Source organism: Melitaea cinxia, chromosome 20, assembly GCF_905220565.1.
Source record: "Melitaea cinxia chromosome 20, ilMelCinx1.1, whole genome shotgun sequence".
NCBI classification, from domain to species: domain Eukaryota; kingdom Metazoa; phylum Arthropoda; class Insecta; order Lepidoptera; family Nymphalidae; genus Melitaea; species Melitaea cinxia.
The window spans coordinates 10040798-10053281 of record NC_059413.1 but is presented as its reverse complement, the minus strand read 5'-3'; the positions used below and the strand labels follow the sequence as shown (position 1 = coordinate 10053281).

The 12484-nt window shown below is 33.0% G+C and overlaps 1 protein-coding gene across 1 annotated transcript in view; it reads left to right on the top strand.

The window, feature by feature from the left end:
- The window catches only part of LOC123663519 (T-box transcription factor TBX3), a 124226-nt gene that overhangs the window by 82064 nt on the left and 29678 nt on the right, over positions 1-12484 (top strand). Inside the window, exon 5 of the mRNA XM_045598195.1 lies at positions 1643-1738. Coding sequence (XP_045454151.1) covers positions 1643-1738 — 96 coding nt within the window. The remainder of the gene's footprint in view (positions 1-1642; positions 1739-12484) is intronic.

The following is a 12484-nucleotide window of genomic DNA, read 5'->3' as shown; positions in this document are numbered from 1 at the left end:
TTCTATAATATACAGAATATTCCTAAAACACATCAATCATTAACTCAATATATAAAAGTATGAAACGCCAGTCTATCCGTCCCTACTCCGTCCGTGTTTGTTTAGCAGGCGAGATCTGTTCAACCGGTCGTTATCGTGCCTACCTGAGTTATGATTATTAAAAAACGATCAATAGGTACTAACACAATGTTCTTTGGAATTTATTAGACTATTATAAAGTTACGTGATGTTGATACGTTATTAAATTATTATCTTACTGGCGGACTTCTCTCTTCTCTATTTTTCTCTTGTTACTGATACGTAACTACTAGAATGTGTATCAGTGCTAGGCGGTTTTGCGATTAACTGGTAACTCTATTAAATAACAATCAAAAAGTCCTTATAACAGACACTTTTAAATACAAGTTAATAATAGCGTACGCGAAGTAGAAACAAAAAATCAACTCGCACCTGCTGATCGCCTAACAAAAAGTCTCAATCGAAAATCACAATTAAAACATTTCACTAAAACTTATCTAACAAAAGCAAAAAACAACAAATACACATAAAAGAGCAACCTTTTTTCCAAAGCCGTTTAAAACGTTAATAAATCATCGCGAAGAAATGTTTGAGCGCTTATTAAAGTAATTTAGCGCTCTCTGACCGTTCCAGCACCGTCTGTGTTTGTTTTGCAGGCGAGAACTTTAACCAACCTATTATTACTTCTCGTTATTTTTTTTAAGCCAGGAGTGGCCAACGCTTGGCGCTGGATTCGTTTAGCTTTTGTTTGCGGGGCTAGTTTCTCGCGTTACCGAGTGACGCCTGATTCATAGCGAACTGTGAATGAAGAGTAATGGACATAGCAAACAATGAAAGTTTGCTCATTTTTTAAAACTTGAGAAGTCTTGTTTGTATGATATAAATTTAGAGTGCGCTTACGAGCTTACTTCTAAAGTTTACTGTTTTACATAGAGCAATAATAAAAATCTAGGTAAATAGTTCGACGTTATTCTGATACGTTGTTCTTAAAATTTTTAAGTAAAATTAGTACGTGTATCTCGAGTCAACAGTTTGTTAGCCCTGGCGAGAATATCAAGTCTGAACCGCCGGGGGCGCAGGCGCAGGCCTCGTAAAACGTATTATTATCTCTAATAATCTCACTTTTCATTCATCGATAAAGTATGCGTCAATTTGCTAACTTTTGCCATCAACTTTTCTTATTATTTCATTGCGTATTCTGATTTTTGTTATCTTAAACATTTCGTAGTTGCAATGTACCTACTGTGCCTATTTTATTTAATGCTTCAAATTATTTATATTTTACTGCTGTAATATATACTTTATTTAATATAAATATGTATTAGTATATACCGACTACATATATGCTATTTTTTAAATCATAATTAAAATCTTAAAGGATATATGATGAAATAGTTTCATTAATACAACAAAATTTATGCAGGATTTCAACGAACAATTCAAGTAACTGGAAGTTTTCAGAACCACTAACCATAATATATCTGTACCGAAAGATTTTTATTGAACGTCAATAGAAATCACTGTTTTTTTTTTTCCTAGATGTGCCCAACAGACAATTTACATTCGGTCTCAGGCGTACTTGCCTTGTTCATTACATACTAAAGTTCATTTTTCTCCTTCGTAGGAGCTCATCTATAGCCAAAGTCAACGGATGTTGTCAAAGTTGCTGTGGCCCAATACGTCGCCTAGTGCGCCAAGAGACCCCCACTCAGATCATTTGGTTAGTAGACTTTTCATTTTTTTTTATTACAAAATTTTCTTACATCCAAAAAGTATTACTACAAAATTTAAATGTAAATACGAAGATAGGTGAAATTATATCGGAATATGTATGAATAAGGTAAAGGCTTCACGAACAGCCTAATCAAACAGAAATACAAAGCTGCCCTTAAATTTTAAATAGAAAAAAAAAACAAAATAACCGTCATAACACGTCCTCTAACGACGTTCCTAACTAGCCTCGAAGACCGGTAGACCACGGCTTGCGTTAACATATAGTGCTATATCGCCTGCTTTTTTTTAAAACAATATAATTATTTTATTGATATTTTGTGTTGAATATTTTAAGATTTGGTTCGTAATTCATCGAAAAGCATTGTTCATTGAAAATTATTTTTCATATGATATTTAATAATATATATCGCCATATTATAAACATTTTCTTCGAATTAAAATATATCTAAAATAATTAGTTAATGGATGTAATTATATAATGATGATGTCACTACTGAAAAACAAAAGATTTAATGTGCTAAGATAAAGTTTCCAGTACACAACTAGCCTTAAACAGAGAAGTTTTTTTGCCGCCAAAAAAGTTTATGGTCGAAATCATAGCGGCAGATGTTAATGATTCTATTATTTATGGTCGAACCTCCTATTACATTTTATTTTTTAACCTTACCTACCGGTAAGTGGGCGCGCCTTTGGAGATTATTCACCCATGTAATTTTTGTTATGGGTGAGAATATACACAAACAAATATTACGGTGAATCGGAGGATACTGTGATCTTCAAGACCCATAAATTTCTCATAAATTTTAATAGGAAACTCGGTTTTTCAAGAATGTTTTTAGTAAAACTTTTAATACGCTGAAGTATTATTACCCAGGTAATAAATATATATAAAAAATATACATATATAAAAATTAAAAAAAAAACGAAAGTAAGACAAACTACTTTTTTCGTACAAAAATCGTTTTATCGATAAAAAAAGGTAGTAAACTATTATTTAAACATAATCTTGTAATTATTACGTACTTAACGTTCCTGGTATGACTTTTATAACAGCTTAGGTACCATCATATATTCTGTAACATTTTTATTTAAAATTTTAAAATCGATCATCTACCGGTTTTCACAATTACTCTTACAATTCAGCCTGTAACATCTCACTGTTAGGCATTGGCCTCTTTCTCCGTGTAGGAGAAATATCGATGTTTGATCTACCGCTTTGCCTCACTGCGGGTTGGCGGATTAGCTTCCTAGCAATAGATTACTGACACAAAACTCTAAAATCTATCTGTAGTAAATAAAATCAGCGTTAAATTATAGAAAACGTAGATAGGAGAACCGTTAGTTACCAAGTAGTAAAATGTAACAAACTATGGTTTGTCTGTTTTATAGCAAGAGCGTAAAACTGCCTGCTTTTGTTGTTGCAGAATAACAAAGTTGCCATTGTTTTTATTATTTTGAGAGTTAAAATTTTTTTCACCGCTCGTATAATTATGTACGTTCATAACGTATGTACAAAAACCTTGCTCTAGTAAGGTATCTGTTTCAGCTAGCTGCAGAAGCTAAGGCTACATTAAAATATATAAATACTAAACGCTATTTAAAAAAAAACTGGTTGATGGTAAAGGGATAGAAATTTAGAGCTGCATCACCATAATAAGTAAACATAAAAAATTGACAAAAATAATAATAATAAGGGGTTAGTCACCCTTATCATTTAGGGGTATGAAAAATAAATGTTGGCCGCTTCTCAAACCTACCGGCATGCACACAAAATTCCATAAAAATCGGTCCAGCCGTTTCGTGGGACCTCGGTAACAAACATCGCGACACGAAAATTTTATATATTAAAAGAATACAGAAATTACTATTTACGAAATTACATTGTGAGTAATAAGTGCAACGGCGTCTTTCTAAAGTAAAATACTTGGACAAAAAAGTTTTCTAAATACTCGACGACCCCAGAATTGGTAGGTACATAAAAAAAAAAAACTAATTAGTTTCGCAATGAAGGCAATAGGTATTAGAGCCTAGTGCCTGTACTTAACTTTACTAATATTATAAATGTGAATTTAAGTTTGTTTATTGCGTTTTTACGCGAAAACTACTTAGCCGATCATCATGAAACTTCGTACACATATTCTTGGAGGTATTAGAAGTAACATATTCTAATTTTTAGTAAAAAAATTCAAAGCGAGCGAAGCCGCGAGTAAAAACTAGTTATTCATAAAAATCAATCCGAATGAACAAAAAAAACTTTTGAGATAGTCATTTTAAAATATATAATGCTGTGCTGTGTGGCTACGGCACTAAAGAATATAGCCACCCCCTCTCTTCCCGTGGGTGTCGTAAGCGGCGACTAAGGGATAACAAGGTTCCACAACCACCTTGGAACTTAAGAAGCCGACCGATGGCGGGATAACCATCCAACTGCTGGCTTTGAAATACACAGGCCGAAGACGGGCAGCAGCGTCTTTGGTGCGACAAAGCCAGTAACTGCGGTCACCAACCCGCCTGCCCAGCGTGGTGACTATGGGCAAAACACATGAGTTCACGTTATTTTTGACGTAAACTTGTGGAGGCCTATGTCCAGCAGTGGACTGTATAGGCTGTAATGATGCATTTTAATATGGAGCAGCCCGACTGGGGTAGTACCTCGACCTTACAGAAGATCGCAGCTAAATAATACTGTTTTTAAGCAGTATTGTGTTTCTGTTGGTGAGTAAGGTGACCAGAGCTCCTGGGGGGATTGGGGATTGGGTCGGCAACGCGCTTGCGATGCTTCTGGTGTTGCAGGCGTCTATAAGCTACGATAATCTCTTACCATCAGGTGAGCCGTACGCTTGTTTGCCGAACTAGTGATATAAAAAAAAATATGCATTGAAATCTTATCCACTTATCTAATCTACAGAATAGCATTATAAACAACGGCTGAAGACTAAATAAAGAAATAAATAATAAACTATGCGCCATTAATCTCTCCATCTCATACCATTTAAAGAATAAATCTTATAAAAGAATTTCAATCAATTATATATATCTGCATATTATATACCTATGTATAATAATTTTAAAAAATAAGTCAAATCAAAATGTATGTTTGTGTATCATTTCAGTAACAATGAAGCTGTGTAGCTGAGTTTTAATATCGACGGTGTTAATTTATTTTATTTATTTAAAAGGAATGTGTCTAGAGGCTAGTGAGAGAAAAAATACCAGAAACTTATTATTTTGATTAGGTACCTGATCAAATAAATATTAATTTAAATATTGATTAGGTTAATGAAATATTGTGTAACAGTTCAATGAGGATTGATGGGTGGACGAGTTGGTACCTAAGCACTATATTTGAGTTTACAAATATTTATTTCTAATCTGATTGTCTATCCTTATGGGCCTCCCCACTGTGCCTAGGAGAACACGTTAAGCTGACGGTCCCGGTTGTTATCGTAAGGACTTGATAGCGATCAAATCTCATGGTAATCTAAAGGGAATATATATAGGCAATAGTATAATGCAGGTTGAATCGTAATAATAATTATTATAAAATGATTTGAAAAAAATACATATAAAAACAATTTTTTTCTTAATATAATACAAAACTTTTTTTATATAAAAACTGTCGCAGTAAATAGTGGTACGTTCTAAGTAAACAATTATGTATAAAAAACATAATTAACATACGTATTAGATATCATATCTCTTATAATTCCAAATAATTAATTTTGACCAAATACGGTATAAACGATGTCATAATTATGCATAAAAGTGCAAATAAGTTATAAATCACCGCCATAACGGTTATTATCTGTAAAATACATTTTTAATCTGTGTGTAAATGGCTGAGTGCAGATTTGTATGATATGCATTGTGATCGTTTTATTGTGTTATTATCTTCGTTCTGCGGGGAAATTGTTTTTTATACTTTTAAAATAATATGTTTAATATAATAACAGCTAGATTAAATATAAAACAAATATATTAACATGCTTTTAGCAGTCGTAACAACCGCTCTGGTGTAGTGGTGCGAGTAGTCTCCTAAAACACCAACGGTTTGCGGGTTCGTTCACCGCTTGGAATAGATACTTGTATTGGTACAAATTTTTCTTTTCAGTTTGGATGTCTGTTCTTTTGTGTCTCCCAACCGTGCCTCGAAGAGCACGTTAAGCCGTCTGTCGTCGGCATAGTAGTGATGATATCCGCCAACCCGTAGTGGAGCAGCGTGGTGGATTAAGCTCCAATCCTTCTCCTACATGAAGAGGCCTATGCCCAACAGTGGGATATTATAGGGTGAATGTAGGCGTCTTGTAGTCGATATTTCGTTTGCGACAAAATTTATGCTACTGAAACCGTTTACAGGGATTAACAAAAAAATTGGGAGTTATAGAGACTTCCGATAGAAGTGCAAACGAACAATTATCAATAATTCAAATAATAATCCAAAGTAAACACTATTTCAACAATGCACAGTATATACACATTGAGCACTAAATCCATTCAATTTAACTTATTATAACTACACTAATGATGCACAATACGTCAGCTGTATAGCTACAGATATACTAAGCATGTCGATCACGCGAACGTACGAGATTTCAACCATCCAAAAAGCGTCAAACGCGCACAGCACATGGTCACTGCGTATGCGCCAGTTATGAGCATGTCGGTGACGCGAACATATAAAATTTTCCCCTATCATAGAGTACCCAAAGCGGCTAATGAAGTTTTCACATCAATAATAATCTTAACTAATCCAATTATATCTGTGCCAAATTTCATCGAAATCCTTTTTGTCATTCTGACATGATTATAACCAATATAATATGTGTAGATATTGAGGGAAAATAAAAATTTCCTTCCTCCTCCTAAAGTCCTTTAGTTTCTTAACCTTAATTGCTCATTTGTGCTTGTAGCGACATCTACCTCGCAACATACGAACTAAGAACTGACATATCATACATCGCAATATTAAAGTTATTCGAAGATTGAGAATATATACAAGAACCGTCGGGGGCAGTAGCCCACCAGTCACAACACCCGTGTGGTCGGAGGATCCTCCCTTTGCGATGGTGGATGAAGGACTTTACACATTGTTCCTCACACTCCCCTAACCGCCGGAATGCCAAATGCCGGAAATGAACAAATAAGCATCACAAATAATTTAAATCTGAGATGTGTTCAAATGCTTACCTTCGAATGTTTTGGATTGATTTAAAAAAAAAAAAAAACTGGAGTTTTAGCTTACACTACTTTTTTTATACAATGATAGGCTTGCATTTGACTACTATTTCACCTGATGATAAGTGAAAATGCGGTCTAAGATGGAGCACGCTTACCTAGAAGTAACCGATTCTCTCGCGACTTTAAAATCCCCAGATTATAGTTTTCTGGAAACACAGCCGCTGGTAGAGAGTTCCACTCTTTCATAGTTCATCATTTTTTAACCGACTTCCAAAAAAGGAGGAGGTTCTCAATTCGACTGTATTTTTTTTTTTTTTTTTTTTTATGTATGTTACATCAGAACTTTTGACCGGGTAGACCGATTTCGACAAATTTTGTTTTAATCGAAAGGTGGTGTGTGCCAATTGGTCCCATTTAAATTTATTTGAGATCTAAGAACTACTTTTCGAGTTATATCTAATAATGCGTTTTTACTTGACGCTTTTTTCGTCGACCTACGTTTTATTATACCGCATAACTTTTTACTGGATGTACCGATTTTGATAATTCTTTTTTTGTTGGAAAGGGGATATCCCTAGTTTTGTACCATGATAAGGAAACCAGGATCTGGTGATGGAATCCCAGAGAAATCGAGGGAAACTCTCGAAAATCCGCAATAACTTTTTACTGGGTGTACCGATTTTGATAATTTTTAATTTAATCAAAAGCTGATGTTTATCATGTGGGTTTATATAAATTTTATTGAGATCTGATAACTACTTTTTGAGTAATCTTTGATAACGCGTAGTTACTTGATTATTTTTTCGTCGTTCTACGTTGTATTACTCTTCGATGTAATTGAAGTCGGTTTTTTTTTCGTTTGCGAGCAAACACAATTATTTAGTTTTCATCATTTCATAGTTTTCATAGTTCACTACACTGCTGTACCGAGTGTTGGTTGATCATTTTACTACCACGTTATGGTGACAGCCAGAAAACAACTTTACGTAATATCCAAAGTGCTGTAGAGAACAGATCGACAAATTACCAAATTATTGTTCGCACTGAACGAAAATCGAATCAGCGACTATTCATCGCCACTTTACCAGGACAGTTGTCTGATAATTCCATGATATCTCAAGATATCATCCACTATTATATGATTACCTGTAGATTTCTTCGTATCTTTTATAATACGACCAAGGTAAAGACACCTCCAGACAGCCGAGGGCGCCAGTCATAATTCAGAGGTGTTCGTATACTAATTATATTGAACAAAACCCGTGTGTTTGTAACTAGACACAATCGAAAAACCACCCAAATTACAATTAAAACAAAGTTCATTTTCAATTGAAAGTCATTTAGAAAAAAATCTCCCGAAATTGGCGTAAAAACGGACTTAATTACGTTATGATTACGGGTTTCTTGACAAAACTAACAAGCAAGATAATTACCATATAAATAATGATATGTCGTTAGGCAGCTGTCGACGTTTCCGTCTGTTTGTTTATTGCCACCATCATCCACTTCTAATGTTATTTCAAAACGCCTAATTTGTATTTTTTTTTTTTAATTTTAGTTGTAAAATTAATTCGTGACCATATGGCTACGAACCTTTTTTTAACTCAATTTAAATTACGAACAACGCTAAATATAATTTATTGTCTATAAAATATGTTTTTACGTCATAATCAAGAGCAAAAAATTATAATTTTTTACATTGACTTTAGTATTTTATAACGATGACCTAAATCTGAAAATATAGGTAGATATTTCAATTTATTAAACGTTATTATATAGTACCTACACGATCGTTTAAAGAAATAACACGGTCTTAGATGCATTAACCGTCCGGAAACAAAAATAACACACAAACACAAATGTCCAAGCCCGACAAACACGTATATGGCCCACAAATATTATCATTTAAGTCCGCCGACTGCTAAACTATCAACCAGTTGCTATGATAACGGCGCGCCTCGTCTACATATTGTAGTTATTATTTTATTGGTCCCTACAAAGGTATTTTTAATCATACCAAACTGGAAATCAAATTTGTATTGGAAAATCTTTTTATCACAACAAGTCAAAAAAAGTACCTACAAGTCTTAAATAACACTAATCGTAAAATGTCAACGATGTATCAATAAACGTCCTCCAATATGGAGAAAGAGGCCTATGCCCAGCATTGGGATGCAGACTGTATCAAGACATAGAGAGTAACAGTCATTAACACAGGCGAAACTGCATCATATATTGAGGTAGGTCTCAGCAGGGTATATCCTACTCCAAATCTGAAGTAGCCCGTCTGGGGAAGAACCTAAACTTCTCAGAAGATCACAGCTAAATAATACGGCTCTCAATTAGTGTGTCCCAGTGGTGAGAAAGATGGCTAGAGCTTTTTCTGGTTTTGCAGGCGTCTGTAGGCTTCCGTAACCGCTTATCATCATGTGGACCGTACGCTTGTTTGCCAACCTAGTCATATAAAAATGTCATCGTCTCATAGCAATGAATTTTACTAAAAAAAAACAAAAAAACTAACAGATTAATCACCCAAGCAACACAAGCTATCACACTAAATCGAGTTAAAGACTGAAATCCAATTATATCAGATTTTTAAAAAAGGAAATACAGTAAGTATAAGAAACGGTTGAGATATGTGGAGAACTATGTGCTGTATGGGTGTAGCGACCGTGCCTCGGATACCGCGCCATCTTAGAGTGTGAGTCTCGCATTTCCTCGAAGACATAACTTTCGATTGTAACTATGCGGTGACAACATTTTTACACAATTACGGCCCTACTCTGAATTATTTAATACATTTTCATTATCTACAACTGTTTTTTATTACCCTTAGAAATGTATAAACTGAAAAGTATCAATAGGTTAGTTAAGTTGTACTGCCTGTCATTATAATTTTTTATTTATACTTTTTAAAATATATTCTCTTTAGTCGTTCATATAAATATATTCAATACTATATTATTAATCTAATACTAACACTTTATCTATGCAATGCGGTGCATCTTAAGCAGTAGCTCTTTACCTTTTAGTGAAGATACAATTTGTGAAATTTATGTTTTGCCACGGACCACCAACTGTTTTGAAAATATAAAGTAGATATTTAGTTATTCCTAATTAGTAGTTAGATATAGTACTTAGGTATATTCTAACGAGACTCACTCACTCTGCACCCCGCTTTCGCGACTACTTCGGGTGTTTCCAGGGACTGTCTGATCTGTTGTACATTGATTGGTTTCGTAAAGAATTATAATATAGTTTTTATAGTTTAACTTATTTTGAGTTAAGATACGTATATATAGATTGGTTGACATATACATATGTATGTATTCTGTTACATTACTTTTACTTCTAACATAAACTTTTACCTATAGTCTAACTTATTAAATAAATTAATTTTATTTTAATGATGACTACTTTTTATGTGTTGGCAATATTTATAGATTTTTATTCTATAACTAAATACGCATAAATAAATAAAAATTTCTTTTAAAAAATACATCCCTGCTATGTTTATATAAAAAAAAAACCTTTTAACTATTATATTAAACATGTTACATTTAGTATTCTTTTGATCAATACATAGAAATGGACGCGTGCCCTGTTAGGACAACATCAAACATAATATGTCCCATGGGCCATGGGGAAGTAATTGATTGGCCACTATTGATCCGATTGTGGATGATACAGGCCTTATAGACAACTTTGTCTGTAGAGATTCAATATTTTATTACAAAATAATAAGATTTTTTGCTCAAAACTATCGTGTAAATTTAAAAACAAAATTTAATAATATTTTAGTACCTACATCGATATAATTAACTTGAGTTAAAATTGTTCGATCAAAACATTCAATATCTTTAATCGCCCTTAGTAGCCAGCGTGAGTTACTAATAACATTACTCGTCTAGTCGTCTATAGAAACCATACTGGGCTATCCATTTAACTGTTCTTTCTGAACATTCGTCTTTTGACATTGACAGATAAATTACCTCACTTTTTATTTTTATTTTTTAATTTCTTATTTATAAACGTTAAAGTAGGACTAAATGTATTCTTCCTCATGTAATAAAACCTCTTTCATGGGCAAGAATAAAAGGAGTTTCAAATCAGGATACACGCAATTATATAAAACCTATTTTGAACTTTAAGTACCTACAAGAAGCAACAAGTTCTAGTCAATAAACATAAACGCTACCGCGGTGGTCCCATTAAATTATATATTTTAATTAAAGCTATAATTAATATTCTTATTTCACATCAATAACTGCAGCTGCTATCAAATGAGTATCAACACGTCTGCTTTAGCTGTATTCATGTTGACATTTAAAATATTTAACTTTTAAATTTACTCATTAATAATAAATAATATTTTAAAACGGTCTTTTAAATTTTACGATTATTTTATACTAGATAGTTTGTATCAGTGACTATGTTTGTAGGTAATGTTAACTGTAGTTCAGTTTTTTTTTAAAATCATTACTGTTATTATGACCTTAAGGGATATAATTTTAATGACAACAAAATTGTCTCTACGCATCGAATCTCTATATTACTCCTCTTTACTTATTTTTGTGGCATGTTAACCTATTATCAGTACAAAAGTCTTTAACTTTTTTTCTGTTTATACTTTGAAACTTTTAGCGTGTGCAAGCATTGGTGGCATTAATTTAAAATATGTCAATGTCAAAATTGTTGGTTCTAAATAACTTTTCTACGTGACATTGATCAAATCATCTGTGCTCATTTGGCCTTGGCAACCTAAAAAGAAGATAATTTTTCTTAAATTATCTTGTTTAATAATCTAGAAAATATATATAATATCATATAGAATTTTTTTTATTCCATTCGAAAAATAACATGACAGTTAAACACTTATATGTCACATATAGTAACTGAAATCTTGAAACTGTTTGATGCCTAAAATATTTAACGTAAACCAAATCACAACATCTACATCCTTTAATAGATAAAAACTGTCAGACATTTATGATTTTAAAAAGAACGTCAAGTCAAAAAGAAAAAAACAAACCTCAAAACATGAGTTACGAGAAATGAGTTTGCGACAAAAAAGATCCTATATTCGTTTTTGAGCAAGAAGCGAAGTTCTCACTTCAGCAATTAAGCGAATTAACTTAATAGAGTTCGTTAAATAGCATCACAATGACATTAAAGACGCCGTAAAATGCCTACGAATCAGACACTGCGAGCTGGTAGTAAGAAAAAATAAATAAAAATAAAGCCCGCCTTAGCTATACGACATAAATGGACAACTTTTTACAAGTTCCTAGAAAACGATTCGCACTATCCTAAGATAGTAAATAATCTTTCGTTCGTAGAATATTAATCGTTGAAAATATTTCGCTTTTTTTTGTACAAGAATCGTTTAAAAATGTAGTGTTGCTAAACCACAATAGACATACTAGAGACGGTCGAGACAGTTATGACATGACAGTAATTATAATACTTAAGATATATAAATAATAATTTCTAAATTCCACCTACCAATAGATAGCGGTTATCGCTTACTATCTAGTGAATCGCGTCTTCTCAT